The 17,485-nt window shown below is 37.6% G+C and overlaps 1 protein-coding gene across 1 annotated transcript in view; it reads right to left on the reverse strand.

Moving 5' to 3' along the window:
• DYNC2H1 (dynein cytoplasmic 2 heavy chain 1) overlaps window positions 1-17,485 on the reverse strand; it is a gene marked incomplete at its 3' end in the record, with an annotated part of 198,461 nt that overhangs the window by 81,725 nt on the left and 99,251 nt on the right. Inside the window, exons 51-55 of the mRNA XM_008058276.2 lie at window positions 14,915-15,028; window positions 13,989-14,131; window positions 6,727-6,811; window positions 4,928-5,082; window positions 293-430 (exon numbers count right to left, since the gene is read on the reverse strand). Of these exons, the coding sequence (XP_008056467.1) occupies window positions 293-430; window positions 4,928-5,082; window positions 6,727-6,811; window positions 13,989-14,131; window positions 14,915-15,028 (635 nt within the window). The remainder of the gene's footprint in view (window positions 1-292; window positions 431-4,927; window positions 5,083-6,726; window positions 6,812-13,988; window positions 14,132-14,914; window positions 15,029-17,485) is intronic.

Raw genomic sequence — 17,485 nt, forward strand, 5'->3', positions numbered from 1 at the left:
CAACAGAGTGAGATTCCAACTCAAAAAAAAAAAAATATATATATATATATATACACAGGATTGGAGAAATCAACATGTAGTCAACCAGGAAGTCTGAATTACAGTTCTCAACAATGTGGGAAAACACCGTGTTCTCCACACCTGCTCAAGCCCACAACTCTCTCAGCACAATCCACCTTGGACGGGCAATCGTTTTAAATCTACCTAAGGGAAAATGTTACCTTTCCCGCCGACTGCCAAGCAGACATAAATGCCCTCCCTACTATTTGCATTGTGCTTTCTCTTAACTCACCTGCATTGATACTGTGATCTCTTGAAGGGCAGCATCTGCTTCACCTTGCTTGGTTTTAAGTAAGACACTTTGTTCCGCAGCTTTTCTGTTCAACTCATCCACGAGAGCTTTAGCTTCATTTAGTTTGGATACACCAGCCTGCGTCAGCAAAATATTGATTGGCAATATTAAAAAAAGAATTGCATACACACACCGTAAATAAAGCCCTATGAGAAAGAATCAAGCAAACATGTTAATTATGTATATACAAAACAGTAGTAAGCAGACTTGGGTTTTGTTCTCATTGCCAGTTGTTATAATGAGCTATTTAACATTAAACTCATTTAACATTTGGTAAAAGAGTCTACAGAAATTTTAAAGAAAAGCAGATTTTAAAGCATAGCAGAGGGCGCTTCAACATAAACAAATCAATTAGCATGCAATATCACACCAACAGAATGAAAGACAAAAAACATATAATCATCGCAACAGATGCAGAAAATGCATTTGATAAAACTCCCCTCATGATAAATACTCTTTAAAACTTAGGCATAGAAAGAACATACCTCATTGTAATAAAATCTGTATATTATAAGCCCACAGTCAACAACTGAACAAGGAAAAACTGAAAGCCTCTTCTCTAAGAACTGGAACACAACAAGGATACCCACTCACCACTCCTGTGCAACATAATATGGGAAATCCTAGTAACAGCAATCATGCAAGAGAAAAAAAATAAAGGCATCCAAACTGAAAAAGCGGAAGTTAAATCATCCCACTTTGCAGATAACGTGATCTTATATACAGAAAATCATACAGATTCCACCCCAAAACTCTTAGAACTAATAACCAAATTTGGTAAAGAAGCAAGATACAAAATTAATATATAACAATCAGTAGTGTTTCTATATATCAAAAACGAAGTAGAGGAAAAAGAAATTAAGTAGGCAATCCCATTTACAATAGCTACCAAAAACATAAAATACCTAGAAACAAATATAACCAAAGAGGTGAAAGATTTTGTCAAGGAAAACTATAAAACACTGAAGAATGAAATTGAGGAGGACACAAACAGAAAGCTATTCCATGCTCATGGATCAGAATATTAATATTGTTAAAATGATAATACCACCCAAAGTGACCTACAGATTCAATGCAATCCCTATCAAAATACCAATGACATTCTTCATAGAAATAGAAAAAACAGTCCTACAATGTGTATGGAGCCACAAAAGAGCCTGGATAGCCATAGTAATACTGAGCAAAAGGAACAAAGCTAGAGACATCAGACTACTTGACTTCAAAATATACTACGTAGCTATAGTAACCAAAACACATGGTAGTGGTATGAAAACAGATACACAAACTAATAAAACAAGAAAATATCAGAAATAAATTCACATATTTACAGTCAGCAGATTTGTGTGTGTGTGTGTTGGAGTCTCACTCTGTCGCCCAGACTGGAGTGCAGTGGCCGCTCCTGGCCACCGCAGCCTCGACCTGCTGGACTCCGGTGATCCTTCCGCCTCAGCCCTCCGAGTAGCTGGAATTACAGGCGCACGCTACCACGCCTGGCTAATTTTTTTGATTTATTGTAGAGACGAGGTTTCGCCTGCCCAGGCGGGTCTCGAACCCGCGGGCTCAGGCAATTCACTCACCTCAGCCTCCCAAAGGCGCAGGGATTTCAGGCTGAGCCACCGAGCCTGGCTCAGTCAGCAGATTTTAAACAAAGGCACCAAACACATACACTGAGGAAAGGATATCTCTTCAATAAATGATGCTGAATAAACTGGATATGCAGAGTAATGAAACTAAACCACTATCTCTCACCATATACAAAAACCAATTCAAGATGAGTTAAAACCTTAAATGTAAGACCCAAAACTATAAAACTTCTAGAAGAAAACATAGATGAACATTGAGCTAGGAAAAGATTTTATGGTATAAGACCTCAGAAGCACAGGCAACAAACACAAGACAAATGGAATTATCTTAAACCAAAAAGCTCACCACCACAAAGGAAAAAAAATAGCACCATGAAGAGGCAACCTGGTGAATGGGAGAAAATATCTGCAAACTATAAATATGACAAGGGACTAATATCCAGAAAAATACAAGGAACTCAAAAAATTCAACAGCAAACCAAAAAAACAAAACAAAAATAATCCCATTAAAAAGGGGGAAATACAAAAGGTCAACAGGTATTTGAAATATTGCTCAACATCACTAATCATCAGGGAAATGCAAACCCACTATGAGGTATCAGCTCACCCTAGTTAAAATGGCTTTTATCAAAAAGACAAAAAAATAAATGCTGGGGGATTTGAAGAAAAGGGAATTCATACACTGTTGACAGGAAAGTAAATCAGTACAGTCATTACAGGAAATAGTATAAAGTTTCTAAAAAAAAAAAAACAGCGTATGATCCAACAATCCCACCACCAGGTGCTATCCAGAGGAAAGGAAACCAGTGCACAAGAGGGACACTAGCAGGCCTCGTCAAGGTAGCAAAGATAAAGAATCAACCTAGGATCCATCACCAGATGGAAGGATAAAGAAAATGTGGTCTACAGACACAATGGGATACTACTCAGCTACAAAACAGAAAATAAAATCCTGTCGTTTGCAGCAACCCATACAAAACTAGAGGTGCTGGTGTTAAATAAAATAAGCCAGGCACAGACAGACAAATACCACATGTTCTTACTCATACGTGGGAGCTAAAAAGTTGATCTCATGGAGGTGGAGAGTAGAACGATAGCTACCAAAGCCTTTAAAGGGGTTGGGGAAGAAGAGAATAAAGGGAGGCTGGTCACTGGGTACACACAGTTAGACAGAAGACCGAGTTAGTCTTAGTGTTCGACAGAACAGTAGAGTGCAATAGCGAACAATGATATAGTGAATATTTCAAAATAGCTGAAAGATTTTGTTTGCCCCAACACAAAAAATGATAAATGTTTGAAGTGATAGCCTAAATATACAAATCTGATCACTACACATTCATGCATGTATCAAAGTATCATGTACACATCATAACAAAGTACAGTTATTATGTATCGATAAATAAAATTTTAAAAATAAATCCATGAGACTTGAAAGAAAAGCCTCACAGAAAAGCTAAATAGATCAAAATATATTTGACAGCTTAAACACTGGGCTTAAATACTTTTTACTCATTGTATTAGATAGGAGTGAAAATAGAAAGCAAGGGAAAACTCAGCAAACCTTTTCCAATTTTCAGTCTCACTGACTGGACGAAAGGACTCGAGGGTCACTCTTTTTTACTGTAGACATGACTTGGGTTTTTTTTGTCTAGTACCCACTTTTCTTATAAAAGACTACTTCTTCACATATGGTTCTGGTGGGTTGTCATTCAAAATGCTTTACCTGCAATCTGGGTGGGCATTTGACCCTGGCCTGGCCATTATATTACCCCATCCCCCTACCTATGAATAATCCAAGGAATGGACTTGAATAAAATTCCTTCTCTTCTACTATAATATGAATTAGGTTTTTGTCTCCTACCAAATCAGAAGACTGGAGGAGACAGTCATGGTAAAAAGGAATATAGCCAATATTTATTGAGCATCCAAGATAGAAAACATATATATATATATATAATTTTTTGAGTTAGAGTCTCACTCTGTCGCTCAGACTGGAGTACAGGGGCACGTTCACGGCTACTGCAGCCTCAACCTGCTGGGCTCCGGCAATCTTTCCGCCTCAGCCTTCCAAGTAGCCAGAATTACAGGCATGCGCTACCACGCCCGGGTGATTTTTTGATTTACTGTAGAGATGAGGTCTCGCTGCCCAGGCGGGTCTCGAACCCGCGGGCTCAGGCAATCCACTCACCTCAGCCTCCCAAAGGCGCGGGATTACAGGCTGAGCCACCGAGCCCGGCTTAGATTTTTTTATATATGAATTTTATCTAATACACTTACATATAACTACCATGGAGCCAATTAAGTTACAACTCGGTTAGTTTAAGTAATTTATTCAAAGCACCACAGAGAACTAAGTAAATCCTCCCAAAAACATGTATAGTCAGCAGCTTAACATAAATGAAATTGAATCATTAGAAAGGATAAAGATCGGTTAATATGGAGGCTTGTTTCTCACTTTAACAAAGGGAAACTAGAACTTTAAAGAGGAAATGTTCTCTGAAAACTTCAGAGGGTGGCATTCTAATGTCACATGTAAGTTAAAGCTCTATAACTAGAGAAATAGAGAAAGGAAACTGTTCAGAATGAACTAACAGGAATGACATGGATAACAACATTACAAAATGTGATGTTAATTTAAAGAATCATTATACAATAAAAAGATAGTTATGCTTTAATTAACAAATGGGATTTCTCAATTTCTAAAACTGCTTTCGCATGAAAGAGACTCTCCTAGGCATCACCATAAGCCACCAAAAGCACAGAAACACCAGCCAGTGAAGAGAAGGGACAATTATGGAATCAAAAGAAACAAATCATTACTGTAATCTAGAGGGCAACACAGGCAGAAAGGTGGGCCTGTTTTCCAGGACTTTCAACATAGTACATTATTTATACCGAGTATATGCCACAGGCAACAAAGCATTGTGATTTACATAATTATTTCTTCCCATACACAATTCCTTAAAATAATTCAAGATTACCAATAATGTACCTGCAAATGGCTTTGTTTTTTTAATAATTCCTTTTTCTTGCTGCTACTAATGGTGGAATACACATGTAGAAAGGTCATATATCGGCTTGGTGTTGCACCATATGCTTTACAAGACTCATGGATTAACAAAAATGATTTTAGAAAATCAGGATCAACTAGGAAAAGATAGAAGATAAAAATGATTTAATACATGCATGACTCATTAAGAATTCGATAAAATAATCCCAACTGTAGTTATTTCACGCTAGATGCTTCCACGCTATATAATCATAAATATGAGATAGCATCTTTGCTTAAGGATGTACACACATTCTTAAACATCTATTCATACCTCTGATCTTCCTTATGAATATTGAATTATCTAGTTTTAGCAGTCCCTATCATTCTAATATTATATATTTCCCCCTGAACATTTTTATTACTTCAAGAAAGATACATCTACATGTTGTCATAACATATAAATTAACTGGGACTACATAACACATGCAATGTAATCCAAAAGTGAGCTCAATAAAAGCTGCTTGAATAGAAAAGTGCCAAGCCAAATAGCATCTATTTGCTTGCATTTGATACAGGAGGAACAGGACTTCAAAAGCCAAAAAGTTAAGAATCAGATTCAATATATTCACAATCAAATATACCATATTTCTCTCACTGACTCAATTTCCCTCTCTATTCCCTAACCTAGTGAATGAAATCAACTTCTAATAAAGCCCCCATGCCAGAACCCTAGGAAAAATCCTTGGCTCCTCCCTCTTCTTGCAGCCATCACATAACCAAGTCCCATTTATTACCTCCTAACAGATGCTCCAGGTCTACTCCTTCCTCTACCTCTTTCCTGGTTCAGGCCTCCTTCATGTCTCTCTGAGATTACTGCAACAGAATTCCGAAGCGGTCTAACTGCTTTTGGTTTCTCCCTATTTTCCAATAACTAAAGGAAGGGATGTACCTAGAGATTTACTCCTAAAACAAAACTCGGATTACATCGCTATAAAATCTCTCACTAAGCCCCCATCACCAACAAGTTAGAATCCAAACTCCTTAGCATAGGGCAGAAGGCGCTTTGTGACCTGGCCCTGCTAGTCTCTCATCTTCAGCTAGTACTCTGCTCATACATCCTAGGTTTCAGAACTTCAGTGGTATATAGTTCCATAAAATGCCTGTTTCACTTCTCCAAGCCTTTCCATGCTACTCACTCTCACCAAAATGCCTTTCTCAAACTGCCTGTCTGGGCAATGTCCATTTCCTATAACATCTACCAGTTAGATATTTCGCTCTCCAATGCACTTCATATAAACTTTCACCATCACGCACCCCACTATATCAGAGCTTTGTGTTTATATATAGCATAATTCTCACAATCACTAGACTATGAACTATAGCCCAATACCTAGTATAAAACAAGTTCAATAAATAAATGATTATATGGTCAGATAAATGAATGACTGAATAAACTATCGTAGAAAAAAGGAACACAAAATTAATTTAAAATTACTTTGAAGTTGGAGAAAAAAATGAGAATATTATAGACAAGAACCTATTATGCCCACACTCAAAGAATATCGTAAAACTTCATATAAGAATTGAGTCTGGGGCATATCTAAGTGATAAGCCAATATGAAAAGTTTAGGTTACTGCCAAAAACTGTGGACAACATAACTAAGTTCTTCGAATCACTTGGGTCAGAAAAATAATTTTTAAATTTCTTAAATGCAAACAGTAGATATTCTATAACATTAGAAAAAAGTAACCATTTCATAAGTAAAAATCAGATAAAACTGATTTCATCCAAATACTACCTGAATTTCTTTTATTTTCTTCTTTCTTTTTCTTGTCATTATAATTTTCTTCACCTCCCATTTCACTGAATAACATTTCAGGAATCTAAAACATGAGCAAATCAGTATGGAAAAGTTTTAAGTGAATCCAATATCAGAGGTTAAGAACCTTTAACATAGACAGACTACATCAACTGCACTTTTCAGGGAAAGAGAAAAACGTAATATGGCAATCTTTAGAAGACATTATTTCCCAGACAACTTTGGACACATGTCAACCATTAACTGACTGCCAATTAATGACACACCAGGAAAAGTGCCAATGTCTCACTTGAAATTTATTAGGCTATACGAAATGAAGGAAATTACAATGAGGATTGAGACGGAAAATAATCACAATGCCATTTAACATCAGCCAACAATAAGAATAAAATGTTTTACCTGGCATCAGACGAATAAAATGCCTTGACGGCACAGTGGGATACCAAGGATTCTTAGCTTTCTCAAATAAGAAATAATCAAAACCAAATAAAAATAATTTCATAATTAATTATTTTATAATTGATAAGTCTAAAATATATTGTCTAGCTATGACTGGGTTTTTACCACTATTGCAGAGTTTCCTAAACAGATATCATCATTATTAGAGAAAATAGAATAACTTTATAAGAATGTTACTTTTAAATATACAAAAAACTTAGCTTCCTGAAATAAAATTAAAGTAACAGAACTCTGAAATTTTAAAGTTAAGCCAGAAAGCTCCAATTTATTTTACTTGACATAACTGACATTAATAGGAAGAGGAAACACAAGTAATCCAGGTAACTAGTTCAAAGAATCTTTTTTTTTTTAATTTCTCAGACTCAAAAAAAATGCAAGTCAAAAGATCCTTTAAAATGCAGAGTTTGAAAGTGCTATGGTCCCTAAGCCAGAAAACATGTTTTTCTCAACCATCGCCACTGATTTCTGACAAAATACTTAAGTCTCTATGAGAATATTTTAAATTTGCACTTTTAAAATCAATGGAAATTTGTTTCTTTGAGAACTTTCTTTAATTAATCCATCCTCAAGCAATATCTTACATTAGCAAATATGTCCTGCCTAGATTTACCCGTTATTCATTTACCCATATTCTCTCTTTTGAGATAAAAATGGCATTTTCTAAAAAGAGTTGAATGGGTTTATTAATCCTATTAATTTGCTTTATTCTCATCTCTTACTTTTTTTTTTGAGTCGGAGTCTCACTCTGTCGCCCAGACTGGAGTGCAGTGGCCGCTCCCAGCCACCGCAGCTTCGACCTGCTGGGCTCCGGCGATCCTTCCGCCTCAGCCTTCGGAATAGCTGGTATGACAGGCGCGCGCTACCATGCCCGGCTGATTTTTTGATTTATTGTAGAGATGAGGTCTCGCTGCCCAGGTGGGTCTCGAACCCGCGGGCTCAGGCAGTCCACTCACCTCAGCCTCCCAAAGACGCGGGATTACAGGCTAAGCCACCGAGCCGGGCTACATTTATTAACATATTCAAAACTGACGGGATCATGTCAATCCCTTCAAAATAACTTTCATTGCTGTCAACTGCTCATTGACTAAAATTCAATGTCACAGCACTAAAAGGCGTCCCTTGCCAGTCCCCACCCTGGCTTTCATTCTATCTCCAGTACAATGTCTCACATGCCTGTGTGGCAGCCTATGAGCTCTCTGTGGCCCAAGCACACCTTGAACCACCAGTCCTGTGGGTGGAGCAGGGCCTGCCTTCACCTCAGCTACTTCAACATCATCCTCACTAAATTCCCTAAATTCAGTTTTCATATGATCAGACTGCAGTAACCTCTCATCCGCTTTATGCAGGCATCTACCAGTCGAATCTAAAACCTTTCTTCATTCCACAGGTAATTATAGCTCTTAGCTTACTATCAGTACAACACAAATCCTGTCTTATCTCCGTAATAATTTCAATATCCATTTCAGGGATCTCTCTAATGCCTACACTTCTCAATTTCCTGAACTTTTCTCCCTTCTCTTCTCTTGGCCAGCCACTCACCTGCACAGTCACATCCTGAGACCTTGGCATTAACAGTGAGTGAAATTCTTCCATAATCTCACTTTCAGATATCCCACTCCTTTACTACTACACTCCTGTCTTCCCAGTTCACTCCCTCCCAAAAAAATCCCTCCCTCAAAATACTAAAGCTCCACTGAAACCTACACTCTACTAACTCAGCCATTTCACTGTCTTTCATCAGCTTCCTATCCTAATTACCACTTTATCAACTTAAATTCCAAGGTGAGTCTAATAATTGTAGTCTTGTAAATATTCTAACTCCTTTGCCTTCATTTGTTTTGTCATACTCAAGTGGCAAAGCCCCAAATCTGGCTAAGTCCAAGAGACCACCTACTCCATGTCTGCACCCATGAGTGCACATATGGCTTGGAAAAAAAAATAGCTATGTTGAGTGGCTTCAACTGAAGTTCATGATCATCAACCTCAAGTGACCAAGGCTACACAGTTATCATACTCCATTCTCCTAACGCTTTCACTATTTCACTCTTGTAAACTACCACTTTGCATATCTTCTTTTTTTCCCTTATCTTCTTGTATTTCTTCAAAACCTCTTTCTCCACCCTCTCTCTCAACTGATAATCTCACTTTCTATCTCACTGAGAAAACAGAAACAATTAAAAGAGTGGACTGGAAGTCCTTGCCAGAGCAATCAGGCAAGAAAAAGAAATAAAGAGTGTCCAACAAAACATCTCTCTATGTCGACGATATGATCATATACCTAGAGAATCCTAAAGAGTCCTACAAAAGACTCTGGACTTGATAAGTGAATTCAGTAAAGTTTCAGAATACAAAATCAACACACACAAATCAATAGCACTGCTATATACCAATAGCGACGAAGCTGAAAAATCAAATCAAAAACTAAATTCCATTTACAATAGCAGCCAAAAAGCTAAAATATCTACAAATATATTTAACTGAGGAGATAAAAGATCTCTACAAGAACTACAAAACTCTGATGAAATAAATAGCAGAGGATACAAACAAATGGAGAAACATCCCACGCTCATGAACTGGAAGAATCAACATTATTAAAATGACCATATTACCCAAAGTAATCTACAGATTCAATGCAATCTCTATCAAACTACCAACGTCATTTTTCACAGAATTAGAAAAAACAATCCTAAAATTAATACGAAACCAAAAAAGAGCCAGAATAGTCAAAGCCATCTAAGTAAAGAGCACAATGCTAGAGGTATCATATTACTTGATTTCAAATTATGCTACAAGACTGTAGTAACCAAAACAGCACGGTACTGGTAAAAAAGAAGACACATGGACCAATGGGACAGAATAGAGAATTTGAAAATAAACCCAAATATCTTCAAGCAACTGATCCTCCTCAACAAAGTAGACAAAATCAGACATAGGGAAAATGACACCCTGTTCAGAAAATAGTGCCGAGAAAACTGGATAGCCACATGCAGAAAAATGAAACTGGATCCCTATCTCTCACCATATAGAAAAATTAACTCCAGGTGGATTAAAGATGTAAATGTCAGACTTGAAATCATAAAAATCATAGAAGAAATCTAGGAAAAACTCTTATGGACATCAACCTAGACAAAGAGTTTATGGCTGAAACCCCAAAAGCAAATGCAACTAAAACAAAAATTAAAAAGTGAGAATTAAAATAAAAAAGCTTTTTCACAGCAAAAGAAATAATCAACAGAGCAAACAGGCAACCTATGGAATGGGAGAAGATACTCACAAACTATGTATCTGACAAAGGACTAATATCCAGAATCTACAAAGAACTCAAACAAATCAGCAAGAAAAAGCAAATTACCCCATTAAAGTGGGCAAACGACATGAACAGACATCTCTCAAAATAAAATATACAAGTGACCAACAAACATTTGAAAAGATGCTCGACATCACTCTTCATCAGGGAGATGCAAATTAAAACTACAATGAGATGCTACCTTACACCAGTCAGAATGGCCATTATTAAAAAATCAAAAACCAAGACACTGGCACGAATGTGGAGAAAAGGGAACACTTAAACACTGTTGGTGGGAGTGTAAATCAGTGCAACCTCTATGGAAAGCAGTATGCAGATTACTCAGAGAACTAAAAGTAGGTCCACCATTTGATGGCGCAATCCCCCTACTGGGTATCTACCCTAAGGAACAGAGGTCCTTACATAACAAAGACACCTGCACCTGCATGTTCATGGCAGCACAATTGACAATTGCAAAGATGTGGAATAAACCTGAACACCCATCAACCGATCAGCGGATAACGAAAATGTGGTATATGTACTTCATGGAATACTACACAGTCATAAAAAAGAATGTAATCACGCCCTTGGCAGCAACAAGGACAGAGCTGGAGACCATCATCCTAAGTGCATTGACTCGAGAAACAGAAAACCAAACGAAGTACGCTCTCACTCATAGTTGGGAGCTAAACGGTCACAAGGATGGAAATAACAAACACTGGGGACACAAATAAGGGAGGAGCGGGAGGGGGCCTAGGGTTCTGAAACTACCTGCAGGCACAACGTTCACTGTCTGGGGATGGGCCCCCGAGACCCAATCCCCACCACCACACAACACGTCCACGTCACAAATATGCATGTGTATGCCCACATCTACATTTGTTTTGAATTAAAAATTAATTTAAAATAAATAAATAAAAGAGAGTATCCAAAACTTCCCAACACCACAGCTGCCTGCCCCTGGATCTGTGTGCCTCTACTCTGCTCTCTTTCCTGTTACTATAAATGATTCCTCCATTCTCATAAGAAAGGCCAATTCTTAATTCTCCCATTAACATGCTAATCCCATTTGTTGTCCACTGCCAATGATATTGTTCTTGCAATTTTTTCCTGTCTTTCCTGCATCAATATTTTTTACTTCCTACTAAGTCATTCCCAACAACATATAAACATGCTATAGTTTTTACCATCTATCAAAACAAACCTCCATATTTACCCCTACTTCTTCTCATTACTAACAAATTTCTTGCTTCCCCTTTAAGCAAAATTATTCAAAAAAGTCATACTCAGTCTCCAATATTCTCTTTCCATTCTTTCTGAAACGTACTCCCACATGACTTTTTTCACTAATTACAACTGCTTTATCAAGGTCACCAGTGACCTCCATGTTGCTAAATCCAAGGATCGATTCCCAGTCCTCACCTACTTTCACGTGTCATAGTTCATCCTTATTTCCTCCTTGAAATGTCACCTTCACTTGGCTTCTAGAATATCACGCTCTCCTGGCTTTCCTCTTATTTCCCTCGCAGCTTCTTCTCAGTCTTCTCTGCCAGTTCCTTCTCTTCATCTCCCCAATTTCTTAATGGTGAAGTGTCCCAGAATTCAGCCCTTGGATCTCTGCTTTCTTTTGTCTACACTCATTCTCTTGGTGATATCATTCATTCTCATAGTTTTAAATACCATCTATACTCTGATAATTCCCCAATTGTTTTTCTGTAGGCCTGACTCCTAAAACTCCAGACTCATATAACCAAATGTATTCTCAATTTTGCAACCTGGATGTCTGACATCTTGTATTTAACACATCTTAAACCAAAAGACTCATGTTCTTTCTTTGGGGGGGGGGGGGGGATGGCATTCTGTCACCCAGTTTGGGGTACAGTGTCACGATCACGGCTCAACACAGCCTTGACCTCTTGTGCTCAGATGATCTTCCCACCACAGCCTCCCAGGCAACTGGGACCACAGGTATGTGCCACCATGCCTGGGTAATTTTATTTTTCTATTTTTATTGTTGAGACCAGGTCTTGCTATGCTCCCTTGGCTGGTCTCAAATTCCTGGGCTTCAAGCAATCCTCCCACCTCAGCCTCCCAGAGTGCTAGGATTACAGGCATGTGTCACAGTGCCTGGCCTCCTAGTCTCTTCTTACTATGTTCTTTTCACAGTCTCAGTTGACAGTCATTTCATTTTTCCAGTTGCTCAAGCCAAAAACATCTGTAAGTGGCTCCTTACTTTCTCTTATACCTTATTACAATCTGTCAGCAAATGTTGTTTCTACCACAACACATACTCAGACTACAAGCCCTTCTCGGCACCTCACCATACCATCCTTAGCTGAACCATCTTTTCTCTCCCCCGGATCACTGCAATAGTCTGTAACTGCTTCTGGCCTTGCCCCCTGTAGTCTCCTCGCAGTGCAGAAACCAGAGTTAAACAATCGTAACACAAGTCAGAACGTTTCTGCTCAAAGCCTCTAAAAATCAGTTATCAGGAAATGCTAAAACCCTCACGCAGTGTGATGGCTTTCCAAGCCCCCCCAACTAGTCTCCCTCTCTCTGACATCATCTCCAGATCCTCTCCCCCTCACTCGATCACTCTGCTCCAGGTACAGTAGTCTCTTGCTGATCCTCAGAATCATCAGGCACCTCACATCTCAGGATCTTCCGCTAGAGAGCTTTACCCAGATATCCCTGGCAAGGATGTCAACTCCAGGAGAGCAGGGATCCTGTCTGCCATTTTCTCTACCATATCCCCAACACATAGAACAGTGATACATATCAAGCATCCAATAATTACTCCTTAATGAATGCCTGTTCATGTGGCCTCCCCACACTAAAATACCTTTTCTCTCCTTTAAATACTTACTGAAATCTAACCAAAATATGATCTCATCTGTAAAAACTTATCTATTATTTCAAATCATACTCCTTACTCTGACTCATGACAGGCATTCCTCTGTATTTCTATTACAAAAAAAAGAAATTAGTAATCTAGAATATGAATATTCACTTGAAGAAACAATGAAAATTTCTGCTTATTCAAATGAAGCAAAATAAGAGGCTTCCAGTTAAGGCAGTGCTAAGAGGTCACACTTTAAGCTCATTCTCCTCCAGACACATAATATAGCAATGATAGCTTTTTAAATAAGTAGTTTAAAAGTTTATCATTGTTAAAATCCTTGCTATGGTTTTTTTTTTTTAATTCTAGGCTAGCCTATGATAGACTAGTTAGTTAAAGGCATAAAATTTTACAAGTATGATAATTAGCTCTGTGGTACTTAATTGAGAACATAATCCTCAATCTAAAATTCTATATCCAACTAAACTATCATACAAGAGTAAGCAGAAAATAGAGATATTTTCAAGCATAGGAGAAATGTTCAGTACCACAACTAAGGTAATGTTATCACTAACATCAAAAAGAAGTTATGAAAATTAATAACTTTGAAAATAAAATGTGCTTTTTAAAATTTTCACATTTAAATGTTAAACTTACTTTCTTCATACTGCTATCTGACCAACCCTCCATCCACAACACTTGGCATTTCTTATGCAAAGCTGGATTACTCTCACAGTTAATTGTAAAGTTTAAATTTGCAGAATCCATTATCAAGACAATATGCAGGTTTTGTTGAATTCCTAAAAAATACATGAGAAAAGTATAATCTTGAAATTTCAATTACAAGAATAATAATAGAATCAGGACCTATATATGGTCTGGGGTTTTGAAATTATAATTTTCTGAAATGGAACAATAGGAGCTACTTATTAAAAAGAACAAGTTATAATACAATATTATGATGCAATTTTATTTTGTTTAAAAAATACTTAAAAATGTGTGTGTGCATGTTAAGAGAAAAGATTCAGAAGGATATTCATGTGTCTTTACTAGACCTGCCAGATTCATGAAACCACTAGTTTTTTGATTCTGAGCTCAGTACAAGTGGAGTAATGTCAGGGTGGTATGATTATTGTCTTGTTTTTTTACTTATTTCAGTTTTAGATTTCTACAGTGCACATAAAACCATTTCTGCATTAATAAAAGGTTATTTAATTTTTTTAAAAAACTAAAGTCTGGCACAATCTAAATAGTTCAACAGTTCCTTAAAATAGGAGGTATTACAGTAGCACTAATTCTATCACATGAAAACAAAGAAAGCAAGGTAAATAGTCTAAATGACATTACCACGCTTTCATCATTTTCCTTTGCTAAAGTGTTGCTAAGGTATTTTTACTAACATACAGACTAGTTATGTGTTCTTTTCTGAAAGCTCCAGAAAAGAGAAAAAGGTATAAATTACCAAATGGATGCAGGATTTAAGATACCTTTGCAATCTAATGAGAAAATAAGACTAATTCAATGGCACATATTACACACAAAACAGAGAGTTCAAGTTGATTAATGAACTCTATGCCACATACTATAAGTGAAGTAATTGAAGATGGGCCCACAGAAACCATCCTGTGAAGCTTGATCTTTAAGAGGCAACAGCAAGGGCTCTAATTCTTCAAGAGTATAGAGTCCAGGAACTTCACCTACAAAAGAAAAAAAAATCACATTTCTTTTTATTTTCATTTGGGGCTGCATTATACTAATTTAAAACACACAGATATACAATACTTTTTCAATTTTGGAATTTTTAAAAATCTGCCCTTGTTCAATCTTCCCTTTTTTTTTGAGTCAGAGTCTCGGTCCGTCGCCCAGGATGGAGCGCAGAGGCACACTCACAGCGACCCCAGCGTCAACCTGCTGGGCTCTGGCAATTCTTCCGCCTCAGCCCTCCAAGTAGCCAGAACTAAAGGCGCACGCTACCATGCCCAGCTAATTTTTTGACTTATTGTAGAGCTGAGGTCTCACCATGTTGCCTAGGCTGGTCTCGAAACCACAGGCTCAGGTAATCGTCTCACCTCGGCCTCCCAAAGTACTGGGAATACAGGTTTGAGCCACCGTGCTTGGCCATTCAATTTTTCTTTCCAAAAATACACAAACCCTATTACCTTTACATGACACAAACCTATAAGTATGGTCTTCACTGGATAAAATTCAAACTTCTAAGCAAGCCATTCAAAAGACAGATCATAAGCTAGTCATCTATCTGCCTTTACAGGTTTTTACCCACTCTCCCCATAAGAACCTTGTATTCTAGCTGCAATGAACTTCATTGTGTTCTATAAATACCACAAAATATACTCTCTCCCTGGAATGTGCACCTACGGTCCGCTTCTGCCCTTTGTCTTTCCAATACATGACTATCTATCCTTCAGATGCTCCTTTGCCAGTGTCATGGCATGAGTCTTCCTGACCACCCAGACACTAAGTAAAGCCCCCTTTTCTCCTTTATATACTGTCTGAACATACCACTGATTCGCACCTATCACATTATTTAATAACGAATTAATAACTTCCATCTCCAGCCCAACTAGACTCTGAATTCCCAAGGGACAAGTGTGGTATTCACTATTTAACCCTAGAAAATTCTGACCTAAGTATCTGAAACAAAAATACATGTTAGATAAATGAATGAATGAATGAACGAATAAACAAATAAACTTTTACTAGAAATCAGGAGACCCAGTCCCTGGCGTGCTGCTATGCAACAGAATAATGAAAGGCAAATCCCAGTTGATTAACACTACGAGGATTCATAGAGGGCCTGGACCATGTCTTGTTCACCACTATAAATTAGTATTTAAAACTTGAAACTGCACATATGGGGTTCTTTAATATTTGTTAAACCAATATATTTACTATTCCCAAGAAGCTCCAAGATGAAGTGCAAATTCCTTTGCTACACATCCAAAGCTGTGCATTCATGTGGGATCCATCAAGATCTGATCCCTTCTCTTCTTCAGATTCAACTCAGAGGCACTGGACCACCCCGTCCCCCAAGCTTGTACATACTCGAACACACAAACACATGCATCTGCTCTGCAGGGTTTTCCTTCCATTTCAGCCAAACCAAGATACTTTTGGTTCCTTACATTTAGCAAAAAGTGCCAGATCGACTTACATACTATACACATTCAGAAATAAAAATTTGAAATAAAAGTGACAAGGGCCTACTGAACATTTCTCTGAAAACAAACTGCTCAAACTTAACTTGATCTTGATAAAGGCCAATTTGTCTTAAAACAATAATTACTGGTTAATGCTCTGTCTAGATGTTTGCTTTGACACAAAAAAAAAAAAGAAAGAAAACTGTTGTCTCTCCTCTATCAGTTTGTCAGCCAAAACGAACAAGGTCTCCATCTAGTGGCAATGTAAGCAATATGCAGGAATGTGTTCCTTAAAAGTCAAAAGATGTTATTCTAGAAAATGGTCACAACCACGCCAAGTCTGCTTAAGCACTAATACTTTCCCTAAGTCATTACCCCTCAACTCTTTAATAGAAATTGATTTACCACTTCTGGTCTGTATTTCTCATTAGAGCAATAATGTGTAGATACCACATGTTATAAATTAAATGTTTTCTTTCACCAAAATTGTGAAATTCTAAAAACTATTCCACCTGAGAAACCAGCATGATACAAAACAAGTATTTATTAAAAACTGAGTTAAAAATGAGTTTGTGTAACTTTGTCCTTGAGTCCCGCAATGGGACCATCCATACAATGGAAATTAGTTTTTAACAAAGTTTATCTTATACTTAAATAACAAAATATTCTCGGCCCAAGTTTAAAACTAAGCTACCTCATGCCACTTCAGCTAGCAGTGATTATTCATAAAGAGATTCGAGGCTGAGTGTAATGGCTCATGTCTATAATCTCAGCACTTTGAGAGGCCAAAGCAGGAGGGTTGCTTGAGGCTAAGCCTAGGCAACACAGTGAGACCCTGTCTCTACAATCAATCAATCAATCGAGATTCTAATAAACTTAATAAACTCTTTGGAAAAGGAAGAAAGACAGGCATTTGCAGGTATTCTCCCCAGGAATAATACAAAACCGTTAGGTGACATCATAAACAAGAGGAGGGACACAGCGCAGCAAAAGAGG

This window comes from Carlito syrichta, unplaced genomic scaffold, assembly GCF_000164805.1.
Source record: "Carlito syrichta isolate Samal-C Ts95f unplaced genomic scaffold, Tarsius_syrichta-2.0.1 Scaffold303273, whole genome shotgun sequence".
In the NCBI taxonomy this organism is placed as follows: domain Eukaryota; kingdom Metazoa; phylum Chordata; class Mammalia; order Primates; family Tarsiidae; genus Carlito; species Carlito syrichta.